The sequence below is a fragment of the Sus scrofa genome, chromosome 6 (genome assembly GCF_000003025.6).
Source record: "Sus scrofa isolate TJ Tabasco breed Duroc chromosome 6, Sscrofa11.1, whole genome shotgun sequence".
In the NCBI taxonomy this organism is placed as follows: Eukaryota; Metazoa; Chordata; class Mammalia; order Artiodactyla; family Suidae; genus Sus; species Sus scrofa.
Genome location: NC_010448.4, coordinates 74885236 through 74901322, shown reverse-complemented (window position 1 = coordinate 74901322; position 16087 = coordinate 74885236). Strand labels below are relative to the sequence as shown.

At 53.6% G+C, this 16087-nt stretch overlaps 1 protein-coding gene across 3 annotated transcripts in view; it reads right to left on the bottom strand.

Annotated features, from left to right (window-relative positions):
- PLEKHM2 (pleckstrin homology and RUN domain containing M2) overlaps positions 1-16087 on the bottom strand; it is a 42654-nt gene that overhangs the window by 6447 nt on the left and 20120 nt on the right. Inside the window, exons 2-9 of one of the 3 annotated variants that reach the window (XM_021095385.1) lie at positions 10808-10914; positions 10345-10454; positions 9739-9838; positions 9098-9185; positions 7222-7408; positions 5226-5285; positions 2138-2366; positions 32-874 (exon numbers count right to left, since the gene is read on the bottom strand). In XM_021095385.1, coding sequence (XP_020951044.1) covers positions 32-874; positions 2138-2366; positions 5226-5285; positions 7222-7408; positions 9098-9185; positions 9739-9838; positions 10345-10454; positions 10808-10914 — 1724 coding nt within the window. The remainder of the gene's footprint in view (positions 1-31; positions 875-2137; positions 2367-5225; positions 5286-7221; positions 7409-9097; positions 9186-9738; positions 9839-10344; positions 10455-10807; positions 10915-16087) is intronic. The other 2 variants (XM_021095386.1, XM_021095387.1) reach the window with 2 other exon arrangements.

Below are 16087 nucleotides of genomic sequence, written 5' to 3'. Positions count from 1 at the left end.
CCACGTGAGCAGCACAGACCTACTGGCTCACCTGAACTCTGCCGAGTGGGTCATCTCAGAAGGGCTCCCCTGCCCCTCATCCACCCCAGAGTCCTCGGCGCTGCTCAGGCAGGGGCTGGACCGGTCCCCCTTGAGTCGGCAGAGAGCCTCCTGAGACTCTGGCTCAGGCCCAGGCCCCTCACCGACCGGGGGTGTTTGGGTTTCCAGTTCCTGGGCCTTGGGCTCCTGGGCCTCCCGCGGGGCGTCCTCTAAGGGCCGAGGCGCCTGTCCCGCTCCTCCTCCTCCCTCTTCTTCTTGGCCAGCAGCCGCAGGGCCACCAGGAACATGCAGCGGTTGGCCAGGCCCTGCAGGGTCATGGTTGCCACCACCTGCTGTAACAGCGCTTGGACTCTCGACGGTAAAGCGGTAGAAGTCCATTGGGGCTGGAAGCCCCTCACTAAAGTCGCTAAATGGTGGCTTCTCCGGGGCGTCCCTGTCCCCGGGAGAGCCGGTCCGAAAGGACTGGTCGGGGGGCTCGACGCGGGAGCGCCAGGTGCTGGGGTCCAGCTGCCCGTTGAGCTGGTCGATGACCTTACTCAGGGGCTGTCCCAGGCACTCCATGGAGGTGTCCTTCATCGCGGGGATAAGCAGGCCCACCTGGCCGGGCTCTGAGCGCTCGCCACCCTCGGCTGTGCTGCTGGGCCCCCCGCCCTGCTGCGGCAGGGAGGCGAGGGTGGTGTCTGGAGAGCCCCGCCCGGGGCCTGGGCTGCTGAGCAGGCCGTCACCATTGCCCCGCCTGGCACACGCGTGCTGGGTGGAGGCCGGGTGAAGTGGACTTGCTTCCTCATCCGATCTGGGCTTCTTCTTCTTGCCAGTTTTCTTCTTCTTGGTGACCCTGGGCAGGATGATGGGGAGAAGTTTAAATCAGGACCGTAGTACCAAGGGCTGGGTGATGCTGGGCGAGGCACCTCTGAGGGCACAGCCCGAGCTCCAGCAGTCCCAGGCAGCACTGGGGGCAAGGCCCTGGGCCAGGGGCTGATGGCAGCTCAGGTCCTGAGGTAGCTCCCACTGCCGGCAGCAGCAGGGATATACACAGATGGCAGCAGCCAAAGGAAGCCCTGAGCAGGTCCTGAGTTCTAGCTGATGGCACAAGTTGTGCTTTAGGGAACAAAAACAGGCCATGGCTGGTCAGACCAATGGCCCCCTTGGCAGTGAACCCTGAGCTGACCTCACTTTCCATCAGGTGTCATCATGGATAATTCAAAAGACCCGAAGTCTTTTGAGCTCAAACTCCTGGCTCCTCAGTTCCAAGCTGCTGGAGTGGGCCTGGCTAAGCAACCCTGGGTCTGAACCACTCAAGCTGCTTTGCACTCAGAACCAGCCTGTGGGACAGGACCCCTGGCTCCAGCCACTGGGGACCAATCCCCCCGCCTTGGGCCAGCAACGGTCTGGCGGGAGTGGGGGGCGGGCGCGGGTGTGTGTGACATGCACATCTTTTTTTTTTTCTTTTGGCCGCACCTGCTACTTACGGAATTTCCTGGGCCAGGGACTGAACACGCACCACAGCAGTGACCCCAACCACTGCAGTGACAATGCTGGGTCCTTAACCTGCTGCGGGTACTCAAACATGCACATCTTATTCAGTGCGGAGAGACTCAAGAGCAGGAGTCAGGGGAAGTCAGGGAGCTGAGGAGCCTCTGGGCCAAGAGTTTCCCAACTTGCCATCCACCTCCTCCCCCCTTCTATGTCCCTGTCAACAGGGCAGAGGTGCTCTTCTTTCAACGAGCTGTGCTGAACTAGAATTAGCACAGATCTCATAAATAGTGCACTAATGTCCAAGAACACCCTTGGAAAGAAGCCCAGCTTGGAGGTGCCTTCTGGATGGACTGGACAAATGCCCCAGAAGCCTGGCCCTGGCCCCAGAAGCCAGTCATGTTGTTGCCTGTGCCACCTGCCTTTCAGGCTCGGGCTCTCTGCCTCCTTGTGATCAAAAGAACTGCCAAGGAGGGGAAGGGTACCTAGTCTCCAGGGAGATGCCCAAATGCCCTCGGCATCTGGGGGAGGGTCCTAGTCTGCGTGGACTGACAGGCGATGCTAGGAACAGTCAGGATGGACACCAGAACGCTTACTCGGCTTCTCAGGGCCCCTCCCCGCTGACCTGATAACCTCGAGCTCCGTGCAGGGGTCTGGCAGGTCCGGGGTGTGGGACTCCCCCTTCTCCTGAGCGGTGGTGTGCACGGGGGTGGTGTCAGAGGAGGACACCGTCTCTGCCTGGTCCTCGTTGAAGGGGTTGTGGCGCTGGGTGGGACTCTTGGTGGAAGCCTTGCTGCTGGTCGGGTCTGAGGCGGTGGAGCGGGGGCCGCTGACCGTGTCTGTGAGGTCTCCATCTGGGAGAATGGGAAACAGGACACGGCCCGTCAGGCCCCATCTGGGGCCCCCAGGCCCCCAGAGCATGCCTTATCTCAGGAGGGAGGCAGTCTGACAGGGTGGCCTGTCTCAGGTGCAGAGGCTCCAACGGGCCATGGGATTTGTGCTTTAGGATCCCTCACCTCCACCGCAGGGAGCCCTCGAGAGCTCACAGCGAGGTGACCAAGTTTGAGGCAAGAGCCCCAAGGTTAAGCAGCCTCCAAGCTGAAGCCCCTCGGGGACGGTGGCCTCAATGCACACCTCTCAGGCTAACCTTAGAGCCTCCTTTAGCACCACGCGCCAGACAGGACGGAGATGCCCACAGTCCTCAGAAGGCCCCCCCACCCCCACGGCAGATACAAAGGAACAAAGGAACAGAGAAGAGAACTGGGATCAGAGAAGGAGGGATGCAGAGGCTGGGGGCGGGGCTAGGGAGTCTCCGGATGAGGAGCGGGGAGGAGGGGCAGGAGGCAGGGCCGAGAGCCACGCGGAGCAGACGATGCAGAGGGGGAAAAGACGTGAGCAGTGTCTGGCCCCAGCAGGTGCCTCATGGGCCCTGCTCCCACCAAGCATCCCTGGAAGGCGGGGGCTGAGAAGTCCATTTCATCCAAACCTCAGCTTGCCTACTGGTCCTCTCGGGGTACACGCTCACCCATGGCCCCACCCTGGGGGTCATGCAGCCCTTCTGGAGAGAAGCTGGTGGAACGGCTCCCCCTAACCCCAACTGTCCACCCTAGGTCACTGGAAGGGGACAGAGAGAGGAGGGAGCGTCAGCATGAAAGCACATGAGGCATTTATCCAGTGGCAGATGGGAGGCCCCCCAGGCTGGTGGAATAGCCTGGGCGACGCCTAAGGACAAAGGACAGAGGAGGTTCTTGCTCCATTTGCCAGCTTGCACACATCTTACTGGACTTTATCGTCCGGGGGGGGGGGAGAAACATGGCAAACCACTTCCCACCCTTAGTGTCATCTGCAAGGGCCCAAACTACTGTCAGCTTCTCAGTGCACGTTGGAAACCCCTGTGGGCTGATGTGGCACATCATCAAAAGTATGCTGTCTTTTAACATAAGTACAAAGGAGGGGGCTAAGCACAACTGCCAGCTCAGCCAAAAAAAGGCTAGCGATATAGGAGACTTTCTCGGTGTCCAGCGTCCCCAGAGCCCCAGTTCTCAGACGCAGGAAAGCCTGCCCTTCAGTCTGAAAGAACGCTCCTGGGAAACCTCTGAGATGTGCCGCTGCTCAGGGGAGGAGGCCCAAGAGGTGAGTGAGCTGGTTGGTGGACAAAAGGGGTCAAGGCTGGGATACCCCCCAGGTCTGTAAGTGAGCCAAGGACCATGGAAGGTCACTTCCATCCCCACCTCAGGGCCCAGAGCTGCCCCCAAGCCCTCCTTTCCTCCAAGTCTAAGGAGAAGACAAAGCCTCCCCAGGTGAGTGGCCAGGGCTGGCGCAGGGATTCTTCGTTGCTTGAGGAGCCCAGGAAAATGAGAGATGGCTGTTGGGACAATGTCACCAGGTCCCGGAGCCCAGCCCGAGCAAGCAACTGCGCTGTCAGTTCTCAGGCCCAAAGGGAGCCCTGAAAGGTTGCAGAGGAGGGTCAGGCCCTGCTTGTCAAGTGACTGCAAGAGGCAGCAAGTAGCCGGGTCAGGCGGAGGTTAGTGGTTAGAACCGGGGGCGGGGGGATCAGTGCCCAAGTAAGTGCGCCACAAGAAGAGAGGCTGAGGGGTAAACGACCTCATGATGGAATTCTGGATTTCAAGCTAATCTTAACTTCAGACGGGAGGCTCTTCAACGCGACTCTCCCGGCCAGATGACATAATTTATTTTTCCCAATGCCGTATCTTATTTCCGTCAGACTGAAGCTATTTCTCACTCACATTACTTGGGACAAGACCACCTGTCATCCATCCCTCAGTGATGACGGCTCCAAGCAGGCGGTGGGAGAAGGCCTGTCCCGGCTCAGGGTGAGCAGAAGCACCTCCCCGTTCAGAGGCTGCCCTCACCCCACCCCGGGTGCAAGTGGCTCACAGGGCAAGAGACTCTTTAGTGAGGGGGGGATGGGGGGCTTTGGTTATGGCCTCAAGATGGAAGGAGGAAGGATTAACCTTCCCAGAAGCGTGTCTCATGCTTGGAGTAATCGTGGGAATCATGGGAACAGCTTCATGAATTTTCTCAAGTCCAGAAGTGGCATCGCCGGCCGCAAAATGCCCAAGCACTGCTGCCGCCTAGTGGACAGGATGGGAGAGTTGACAGATTTTATTTTGATCTGCCTTAAAACTGCAAAGAGAATCTCCCTATAGGAAGTGTCAGCTGTGCCGGGGCATTTGGACTTCAATCTCTTTCCAAAGTACCCACGAGGAAGCCCTTAAGAAGGGATCGAGTGCTCTGCCTTTGTTCCCCAGCGCTTCTGACACGGGAGTGCATCTGACCTAAAGGAGTTTATGACCCAAGGTTCAAAGGCAGCATTTTCCAGAACAAGCATCCGCTCGCTGGGTTAGGCCACAAGTGCCCCACAAGCTGACAGTTCCCTGTGCACATCTGGTGCACCTAACAGCACTGGGATCAGGAAAGGTGATCCGTGTGTCCTAGAAAAGCAGTTGTGTAGTGACAACTCCACGAGGCCACTGCATAAAGGCAGGAGTCCTGCACTGGGAGAAGGGATTGGCCTAAGACTAAAGGTCAGGTTCTCCTACTGCAGAATTCCATCTATCGGAACGCCAGACTCGGCTTTAGTAAGATCACTGACATTATTATAAAAAACGAGCTGATTTGAATCATGCAGCAAGCTTGGTATGGAAACATTGCAAAACAGGAAAAGAGGGTAACAGCGGACTCTGTCCCACCTTCCCAGTCTGTGCTGGGTACAGACGGCACTGCTGGAAACACATCTCCAAAATCATAATCTACAAAAACGAGGGACAAAACTGAAGATTAGAAACACAGGCAGTGGAAGGACAGGGAGGGTGGGGGCAACAGGATGGGAGACATCGGGAGAAAACAAGAGAGGAAAATTAAACTTTCCATTTTATTTTTTAATTTTTATTTATTTTTTTGGCTGTGCCTGTGGCATGTGGAAGTTCCCAGGCCAGGGACTGAGTTACAGCAGTGACACTGAATCCTTAACTGCTAGACCCCCAGGGAACTCCAAGCTTTGCACATTTTATCTGAGAACCTCAGGGGAACTTCTTGGACCCCAGCTGCTTCTCAGCTTGGCACTGGCCCAGTAGCCCCTGACCAGCTAGAGGCCTGGGGGCAACCCGTTCCAGCCCCAAAAGAACAAGGCTCCCCTGCATGTAACCTCCTTTCCTGGTCTCTGCTTTCCTCTCCTCCATGCCCAGCAGCTGAGATGAGGTGAGCTCAGGGAGACACCTCCAGCCATGGGCAGCCTGGCTGCTCCCTCTGACTTCTCCGAGGCAGACCCTGAGCCCAGCCCAAGGAGATGGAGCCGCCATCTCCCTCTCATACAATGAGCAAGGCACATCTTGCTAATGGTGAGTCTGAAAGTAACTGCCACATATGGCCACAGCCCCGGGACATACGGCCACAGCACTGGCAGAAATAAAGAAAGAAGGTCAAGGTCTTGGGAGTTCCGGCTGTGGCTCAGTGGTCACGAACCCGACTAATATCCATGAGGATGCAGGTTCAATCTCTGGCCCCTTCAGTGGGTTAACGATCCCATGTTGCCATGAGCTGTGGTGTAGGTCACAGACGTGGCTCGGGTCTGACATTGCTGTGGCTGTGGTGTAGGCCGGCAGCTACAGCTCTGATTTGACCCCTAGCCTGGGAACCTCCATATGCCGTGGGTGCAACCCTAAAAAAAAGAAGGTCAAGGTCGCAATGCTGATGCAGGTCTATTCTAGGGAGCCCTGGGCTTGCCATCTGTGCTCATACCCCCTTCCCTGGAGGTGAGTGGGGTGCAGTAAATGAACAGCTCTGGTTTCCCATGTGGGATAAAGGTGGGGAAACAGCCCGTTTAGAAATGAACATGGAGGCCTAAGGTTTGGCAGAAAACAGGCTGTTCCAATCAGTTGCTGGACCAGGACAACAAAATGACCTACAGATGGGATGACATTCTTTTTCAGTCTTTGAGGCGTTAGGTGTGATTGATTCGAATGTGCTGGCAAGTGGAAGGGGACTCAGAAATCAAGGGACTCACGAGGGGCAGGGGCAGGTCTTCCTCTAAACTTTGGACCCACTGGGCTCTCCCTCCTCCTTCTGGGGGTTCTTAGCCTCTTTCTGCCTAAACTGTGGGTAGGACAAGCCCCCAGCCTGCCCCTGCCCAAAGCAGGCGGCACTCGCCCTGCAATGTCAGGGAGACTTTCTAGGCTGCCCTGCCAGCACCACTACCTCAGAGAACTGCCCTGGGCATGTGGCTACAGCCTTCTGGACAAAGATCTAATTTTCATAAGATCTCATTTTTTTGGTTTGCTTTTTAGGGCGGCACCCATGGCATATGGAGGTTCCTAGGCTAGGGGTCGAATCAGAGCTACAGCTGCTGGCCTACATCACAGCTCACAGCGACGCCCGATCCTTAACCCACTGAGCGAGGCCAGGGATCGAACCCGCAACCTCATGGTTCCTCGTTGGATTCATTTCCGCTACACCATGTTGGGAACGCCAGAATTTTCATAAGATCTGATTTTGGCTTTTTAACCCAGAATCAGTTTTGAGCCACCACAGGGACCCCAAGGAAATGAAGGTGTGGGAAATGACCGGCCTCGTTGAATGTGGAATTTCTACGCCAGGACCAGAACCAGACAAGGCGCCCCCCGGTCAGGCCTATGCGGCTCATCATCAGTTTCTCAGCGGAGGCTGGGCTCCTCGCCCCCGGGCACTCACCCTCACTGGACGGGGCGATGGCACTATCGTCCCACTCCAGGGTGGTGGAGGTGACGGAGTTGAAGGAGTTGAGGGAGAGGCTGTCCGAGCCGTGGACCGAGCTGGGGAGTCGGTCTTCGAAGTCCAGCAGGTACTGGGGTTTGTAGTAGTCAGGCATGTAGGGGGCCAGGTCTAAGTAGGGGGCGTCCTGTGGAGAGAGGGGAGGAGGCTGGTTTGGGGGGTGGGCGGCTGGGGGAGCCCCAAAACACGACCTTCCTCTGATCTGCCTTCATACCCTCCCCAGCTGGTTTTTCTTTGGATATCAATGTCCTTGAGGTATTAAATCCACAAATAAGCTGCTAGAAAGAGTAATGTAGGTTTTTTCCTCTTTTTTGGCCACCCCGAGACATGTGAAGTTCCTGGGCCAGGATCAGATCCAAGCCATAGTCACGACCTAAGCCATAGCTGCAGCAATGCCAGATTCTTAACCTGCTGTGCCAGGCTGGGGATCAAACCTGCATCCCAGTGCTCCCAAGACACCACCGATCCCATTGTGCCAGAGCGTGTACTCCTACATTAAAAAAAATTTTTTTTTCTTTTTTTTTTGTCTTTTCTAGGGCCGCACCTGTGGCATACAGAGGTTCCCAGGCTAGGGGTCCAATTGGAGCTGTAGCTGCTGGCCTATGCCAGAGCCACAGCTACTCCAGATCCAAGCCATGTCTGCGACCTACACCACAGCTCAAGGCTATGCTGGATCCTTAACCCACTGAGCGAGGCCAAGAATTGAACCCACAACCTTATGGTTCCTAGTTGGATTCGTTAACTGCTGCACCACAATGGGAACTCCTAAAATTTTTAATTTTAATTTCTTTTGGCCATGCCCACGGTATGTAGACGTTCCTGGGCTGAGGATTGAACCCACACCACAGCAGCAACCCAAGCACCACAGTGACAGTGCTGGATCCTTAACCCAGTGCGGACAAAGGAACTCCTAGGAAGAGTGATGTGAGCAGTTGTGGCTCATAGGCCGTGGACTCGGGGCCTTGAGAGGACAGAGCCCACGGGGCCTCTGACCCTCCCTGAGCTCTTATCCTACTGGAGTTGCTCATTTTCTCTAGTTTCTACCACTTTTTTTTTTTTTTTTTTTTGGTCTTTTTGCCATTTCTTGGGTCGTTCCCACGGCATATGGAGGTTCCCAGGCTAGGGGTCAAATCCGAGCTGTAGCCGCTGGCCTACGCCAGAGCCACAGCATCGTGGCATCCAAGCCGCATCTGCAACCCACACCACACGGCAACGCCGGATCTTTAACCCACTGAACAAGGGCAGGGACCGAACCCGCAACCTCATGGTTCCTAGTCGGATTTGTTAACCACTGCGCCACGACGGGAACTCCCATTGTGGGGTTTTTTTTAGCTTTTTAGGGCCTCACCCGCGGCACATGGAAGTTCCCAGGCTAGGGGTCCAATCGGAGCTGCAGATGCTGGCCTACACCACAGCCACAGCAACGTGGGATCTGAGCTGCGTCTGCGACCTACACCACAGCTCATGGCAATGGCAGATCCTTAACCCACTGAGCGAGGTTAGGGATTGAACCCGAAACCTCAGGGTTACTAGTTGGGTTTGTTTCTGCTGCACCACAATGGGAATTCCAAGAGAATATTTCATTGGTAAGACACTCTGGCAACAAAGCTTTTCTCCAAGTTGGGACAGAGAGACAGGAAATTCGCCCGAACCAGGAATTCTGGCCAAGAGAGAGAATCACCTCAATTCTACTCAGTTCCACTAGACAGACCCTGAACAAAGGGGACAGGGCTCAGACTCAGTCACACACAACAGGCTCCCTGAGCAGAACCTCACTCCGCCCCACCCTCTGCCACCAGGAGCCATGATGTCTCACCAGGTCCAGGTCGAAGCGGATGAACTCCAGCCCAGACACCAAGGTCAGGAAGAGGGTCAGGTGGTCATGGCTGCAGACCAGGGCGTTCCTGCGAGACACAGAAGGGACGATGGTGGTCCTGGGTCTGGTGACCAGCATGGCCCTGCCTCCCCAACAAGCCGGCTGTGCTGAAAAGTGACATCTGACGAATGTCCCCCCTCGCTGGAGGGCACCTAGCTTGATGCAAATCCCACCCACCCACTTCCGGCATTCCCTGGCTGGGTTTAGAACCACATGGCACTTTACTGCCCATGTCTTCAGATGTGGGGCCTTCGGCAGCCATCAACAGCTGCCATAAATACTCTGTTCCTGCAGCAACCCCAGCAAAGGCTGAGCATTCTAGGCAGGTCTGAGGCCTGGGCAGAGGATCAGGTAGAGGCTGAGCAGGCACCAGGCCGCTCACAGGAGCCCGGCTGGAGCACCAGTGCTGCTGGCCACAGCTGTCACAGGCAAGGCTCTACTGGCTCTCTGGCCACACAGATGTGTCCTCATCGGGCAATGCGAGGCTAGGCCTCTGAGCTGGCACTGTGTGGTGTCCGCACACGACAAGAGTCTTTGGGACAAGGCTCAAGGGAAGCTCTGGGACTGCGTCTGACACTCACTTGACGTAGTACTTGTGCAGCAGCGCCAGGTTCTCCTGGAACAGCCGCAGGTAGCTCTCCAGGGAGTTCTCGTTGAGGGCCAGGTACAGCCAGGCCCGGCCTGCAAACAAGGGCAGAAAGGGAAGGAAGATGGCTGAGGGAGCAGCACCCCAACAGCCCTCTCTCTTGTTGGAGCCACAGCCTGAAATCCTGGTTTCCCCTGTCAGCCCCTAGCCTAGAGCTGGCCAGGAAACTCGGATGAGCGGGGCAGATGGCAAACTTCAGATGGGCTGAGAGATGCAAGGATTCTGCAGGCTGACACTGGTCCTAGCTCGGGGAGAGAGACGAGACCCTTACTACGAGCTCAGGCTGGGATTCGGCGGGAGCCCAGCTCTCGTCAGCATCTCACTCTCCTTCACCACATCCACGACGCTCCAGCCAAGTATCATGTGTGGGGAGAGGAGAGACCTCGTGGTGGGCGGGCGCTGGCATTTTAACAACCCTCCGCCACTGGACACCACAGGCCATCAGCCTCCTGGGCAGACTCTGAGGCCACACCTGAGCCCCGAGCTACCCACACGGGGGGTGGAGCTGGTCCCTTCCCCATGTCGGTCTGGTACTACTCACTGCGCCCCAGGTTGGTGGCCACGTGCTGCAGCACCTCGATCTGCTTGACGGCCTCTCTCCGGGTGAAATGCACCACGAGCACCCAGTAGCCAGATGAGAGGTCTTGCAGTCTGAGAAAATAGGACAGGAGCTGCTATGACCTAAACGGGGCCACCCTGGGAAGCTGCAGTCAGTTGGGCCACCAGCCTTCATGTTGATAGTGAGCTCAAGGCTGAAAGCAAGGGGATTCCCAGCGGGGCCCCCAGTCACCACCAGGCCTTTGCACCATCATTTTGTCTGTCCCTAATCCTCTCCCCAGCCACCCAGGGCCCCTCAGAGACGATTTACTGGGATAACCTTTCTGCAAAGGAAAGAAGAGGTAACAGGCAGGCAAGACTAGGGACTGCCCCCTGGAGGCCACTCATGGTCTGGGTCGTGCTCAGCCTCGACAGAGGGTCTTCTGCGGAAACCACCGCCCCCTTACCCGTAGAGCAGGGCGTGGTCCAGGTGCTCACATAGCCGCTGCAGGACCTTGTCGTGGTTCCGGATGGCAGGGGTCTCATCTTCACACGCAGCAAAGTAGCTCTGCAACTGAAAGAAAAAAAAAGTGCCCCCCCATTAGAAATGATAAAAAGGGGGGCCACCAAAGACCTGGAACCCAGAAGGCAGCTGAGAAGACCAGTTCCAGGATGTACTGTGTGGGTGAACAGCATGGACTTCAGACTCCTGCCCCAGCTGCTTTTCCTGCATCGCAGGTTCCAGAGGACACAGGTGCAGTCTGTAGAGCCCAGTCCCAAAGAGGCACTCAGGAAGTGCGTGGCATGATGATAGCTTGATGCTGGCAAGGGACCCACCATCTACACCTAGGTGGTACCAGGTTTGGAGCCAGGGCCACTGAGCTATACAACTCCAAGGGCGCCGCCTGGTGGTGTGTGCACAAATGAACACTCAGTGCCCCGTGTAAACACCCCCAAGCCGCCGGAGCTGGCCACACGGTGGCCCTGCTTGGAGCTGCCCTTCTGCACAAACAAAGGCCTGATGGACATGGGCACCTGCTCGACCTCCTTGCCAGAGGCTGACATGGGACACTGGATTTACTTGGGGAAGCTGGCAAGGCTGGACGTGGATCCAGGTACCTGCCAGGCTCATGTCGCGCCCCGCCCCAAGAAGGACACTATTCTCAGGCTGGACTGAAGAAAGGAGGTTTGGCAGCACTGAGTAAAGCCCAGCAGCCCAGTGGAGGTGAGGGCAGCTTTCTTAGCCTAGCTGAGACCAAGACAGCCCAGATCCTGGCCCCAGTTCTCTGCCCACAGTATGTGGAGCCGGGGCCCCCATGCAGGTAAAGCCCTGGGAGAAAAGTCTTTCCAGCTTCATTTCAGCCACACTCTGGTCAGCTGCTGCCCAGTTCCAGCCAGAAAGGGAAGAACACCAAAAAGGAGCACTCAGCGCTGTACACGCATCTCAGGTTTAAGCTCCCGGCGCTGGACAAACATGTTCTCAAGTGTTTTCTGGAAGCGGTGGTAGAGACGGCGGCAGCAGGCAAGACGCATCAACCACACCGACAAGCACGCGCTCTTGGAGAGACGCCAGCCATTCAGCCCCCACAACAAAAATAGCCTCTCTTCTCTGCAGCCCGAGTAAGCGCAGCAGCCCTGCTGGACGGGAACAGGCCTCCATCCCCCAGGGTCTGCCCCCGAGAGGCAGGCAAAAGAGAGCCCCAGGAGGAGCGGATTCCAGAACTAAAAGAAGGAGCAAAGAGCCTGGGAAAACCGCAGAGCTCCTCCCAGCAGATGCCCAAGGTATGCCTGTACCCCTTACTACGGAGAACCACAGCAGCAGTGTCCAGGATTTTTTCTTTTAATTTCAAATCCAATTAAAACCAGGATTTTTTTTTTAATTTCAAATCCAATTAAAACAAACAAACAAAAAAGGAGTTCCCGTCATGGCTCAGTGGAAACGAATCCGACTAGGAACCATGAGGTTGCGGGTTCAATCCCTTTCCTTGCTCAGTGGGTTAAGGATCCGGTGTTGCCGTGAGCTGTGATGTAGGTCACAGATGTGGCTTGGATCCTGCGTTGCTGTAGCTGTGGAGGAGGCTGGCATTTGCAGCTCTGATTGGACCCCTAGCCTGGGAACCTCCATGTGCCTCAGGTGCGGCCCTAAGAAGCAAAAAAAAAAAAAAAAAAAAAAAAATCCAATTAAATCTGAGACCAGAGATGCTTAGATATTAGAACTGTAAGGATCTTTAGAGATCTAGTGCAACTCCCTTGTTAAAAAAACACAACAGAGGCTTATTCATTTTCTTAATTATAAAAGCAGCCACACCCACCATAATGCTTAAACAGCATGGAAAAGTTTAAAATTTTATTTATTTATTTACTGGCAGCACCCATAGCATTTGAAAATCCCTGGGCTAGGGATTGAACCTGTGCCATAGCAGCAACCAGAGCAGCTACAGTAACAGCACCAGACCCTCAACCTGCTGCACCACAAGAGATCTCCCCCCTATTTATTCTTTTCTTTACTTTCTTTTTGGGCTGCACCTGTAGCATATGGAGGTTCCCAGGCTAGGGGTTGAATCAGAGCTATAGCTGCCGGTCTACACCACAGCCACAGCAACGTCAGATCCGAGCTGCATCTGTGACTTACACCACAGCTCACGGCTATCCCAGATCCTTAACCCATTGAATGAGGCCAGGGATCGAACCGAGTCCTCGTGGATACTAGTCAGGTTTGTTACCACTGAGACACGACGGGAACTCCCTCTTTATTCATTTTTAAACATAGAAGGCTAAGTCCTAAGTGACAGAGCCATGGCTAGAACTCAAGACTTCTTTTTCAGGTCAAGATATCTTAAAAAAAAATATCTATCCTGGAGTTCCTGACGTGGCTCAGCGGAAATGAATCTGACTAGCATCCTTGAGAACACAGGTTCGATTCCTGGCCTTGCTGAGTGGGTTAAGGATCTGGGATAGCCGTGAGCTGTGGTGCAAGTCACAGATGCAACTCGGATCTGACGTTGCTGTGGCTGTGGTGTAGACTGGCAGCTACAGCTCCGATTCGACCTCTAGCCTGGGAACCTCCATATGCTGCAGGTGTGGCCCTAAAAAGAAAAAAAAAATCTATTCTGAAAGCAGTATATGGTCATCATAAAAGTGTAAGCAACATGGAAATGTATATAAAGACCTCCTCTCCCTCGTCCCCCACTGTCAACAGCCTGTGTGTGCGTTGTACCCTCCCAACTCCTCCTGTGTACACAGACTTAAAAGTGAAATGGGACCACACTACACTCATTGTTCTGAAACTTACTTTTTCTTAATGATGTGTCAAATGTATATTTCCATATCATTACATACAGATCCACTCCATTCTTTTTTTACAGCCACAGTGTATCCATAACCACTGCTAGATACAGGGATTGTCTCCTCTTCTTCGATATTACACAGAATATTGGAATGAACATCTGGGGATTCTGATAGGCATTTTGGTATGGTGGAACAGAACAGAATATGGAGTTGAACCACAGAGATGAAGAACATCCTTTTTTTTTTTTTGCTTTTTTAGGGCCGTACCCGTGGCCTATGGAGGTTCCCAGCTAGGGGTTCAATCAGAGCTGTAGCTGCTGGCCTACACCACAGCCACAGCAACATTAGATCTGAGCCACATCTGCAACCTACGCCACAGCTCACGACAACGCCAGGTCCTTAACCCACTGAGCAAGGCCAGGGATGGAACCTGTGTCCTCATGGATACTAGTTGGGTTCGTTACCACTGAGCCACGACGGGAACTCCCTTGGTTTCTTTTTTAATGTTTAGATCTTTGCTTTATGCATGGCATGAGGTAAGGATCTGGCTTTATTATTTTCTGGATGGATAACCCATTTTCCACATTTATTAGTAGTCCCTTACTGATTTATGATTTAATAAGCCATCTTCTGAAACTATTTTGTTTAACTGGTACACTGTCGCCTCCTGTGCCAGTCTCCTACTTCTAAGTATTTTCACTTTTTCAACATTTTGATGTGGGCAGAATGAGGCCACCTCATTCCCCAACCATTCTTTTTTCAAACTGATTTGACTATTCTGGCACATTCTTTTAGAATAACATTTCATTACAATTTCTTTCTGGATTTGGAGTAGAATTATACTGAATCCAGAGATTATTTGCAAGGAAAGATGGTATTTTTGCAATACTGAGTCTTCCCATCCAGCAACATGGAATTCCACCCCATACCCGTTTATGCAGATCTGTTTTTACATCCTTTGGTAAGTTTTCCAGCTTTCTTTGAATAGCTAGCTCTTGCACATTTCGGGGATGGGGGGAGGGTTGAACACATACACATGGTTTCAAGCATTAGGGAACAGTCTGCAACCAGGCAACAATTTCTGCCAAAAGCATAATAGAAAGAGTGTATAACATGGCGGTGAAGAGCGAGGATTCTGGACGGGAAGCAGGTCCAAAACCTGCTCTGCTGCTATGGCCCTGAGTACCTTTGGCAAATTACTTAACCCTCGTACCCTCGTTTTTTTTCTCAGCTGTAAAATGGGTGAAAAAGACTGTTTAGGAGTTCCCTGGCGGTGTAGCGGGTTAGGCACCTGGGCTTGTCACCGCTGTGGTGCGGGTTCCATCACTAGCCCGGGAACTTCTACATACACTTAAACACAAACATACACACACACAAAAACTTAAAAAAGATTGTTTAGACCTAAAGTGCCCCATATAGTGGCCACTAGCTACGTGTGACTATTTAAACAAAAGTAAACATCCAGTTCTTTAGTTGCACTAGCCCCATTTCAACCGCTCAATAACCACATGTGGCCAGTGGCCACTGTCCTGGACAGTGCAGATACAGAGTATTTCCATTACTGCAGAAAGGTCCTTCTGGACAGTGCTGGTTTAGGGGGTCAAATGGTATAACGCATGCAAAAGGCTTAGCATAGATAGATCCTGGTGAGCAGCGAATGCTCAGTAAACATTAGCCAAGATGATCAAGAACAACGGAGCCACAGGGACAGTTCATTGCAGGATCATTTACAACGGCCGAGATGTGGAAGCAACCGAAGGGTCTACGCACAGAGGAATGGATCAGGAAGATGCGGGAATATTAGTCAGTCATAAAACACAAACACAACAAAACTGGAAAGGGACTCATAGATACAGCGGACAAACTGGTAGTTGCCAGAGGGGAGGGGGATGCGGGAAGGGCAAAATAGGTGAAGGGGATTAAGAGGTACAAACTCTCAGTTATAAAATAAACAGTTTGTGGGGATGTAATATACAGCTTAGGGAATATAGTCAATAATACTGTAATGACGTCGTATGCGACAGACAATAACAGGACTTAGTGCGAGGATCATTTCATAGTGAGTAGAAATATCAAATCACTATTTTGTGCACCTGAAACTAATACAATATTGTAAGTTAATTATACTTCAAACATATAAATAAATGGAAAGAACAATGAACCCATATTTTAGTCACACCAAAGTCAGAGCACTTGGCTAAACACACACTCAGGGACAAAGACGACGCGACAATGTTCTCTGTGCCCAAAACTGGTTCTCTGTTCACTCGTTCACTGGCAGGTGGCTCCAAAGCCTATTCTTGAACCGCTTTTTTACAACAGGTTGATAAAAACTTCCCATTATCTCAGGGGACAAGGAGTCCTTTAGTCAAAGCGACAACCTAGCACAGTTCTTGAGAGGAGCAGGAAGGAGAAAGGGAAGGTCTCCGCGCTGGTGACAGAATCTTAGGAGTTCTGTC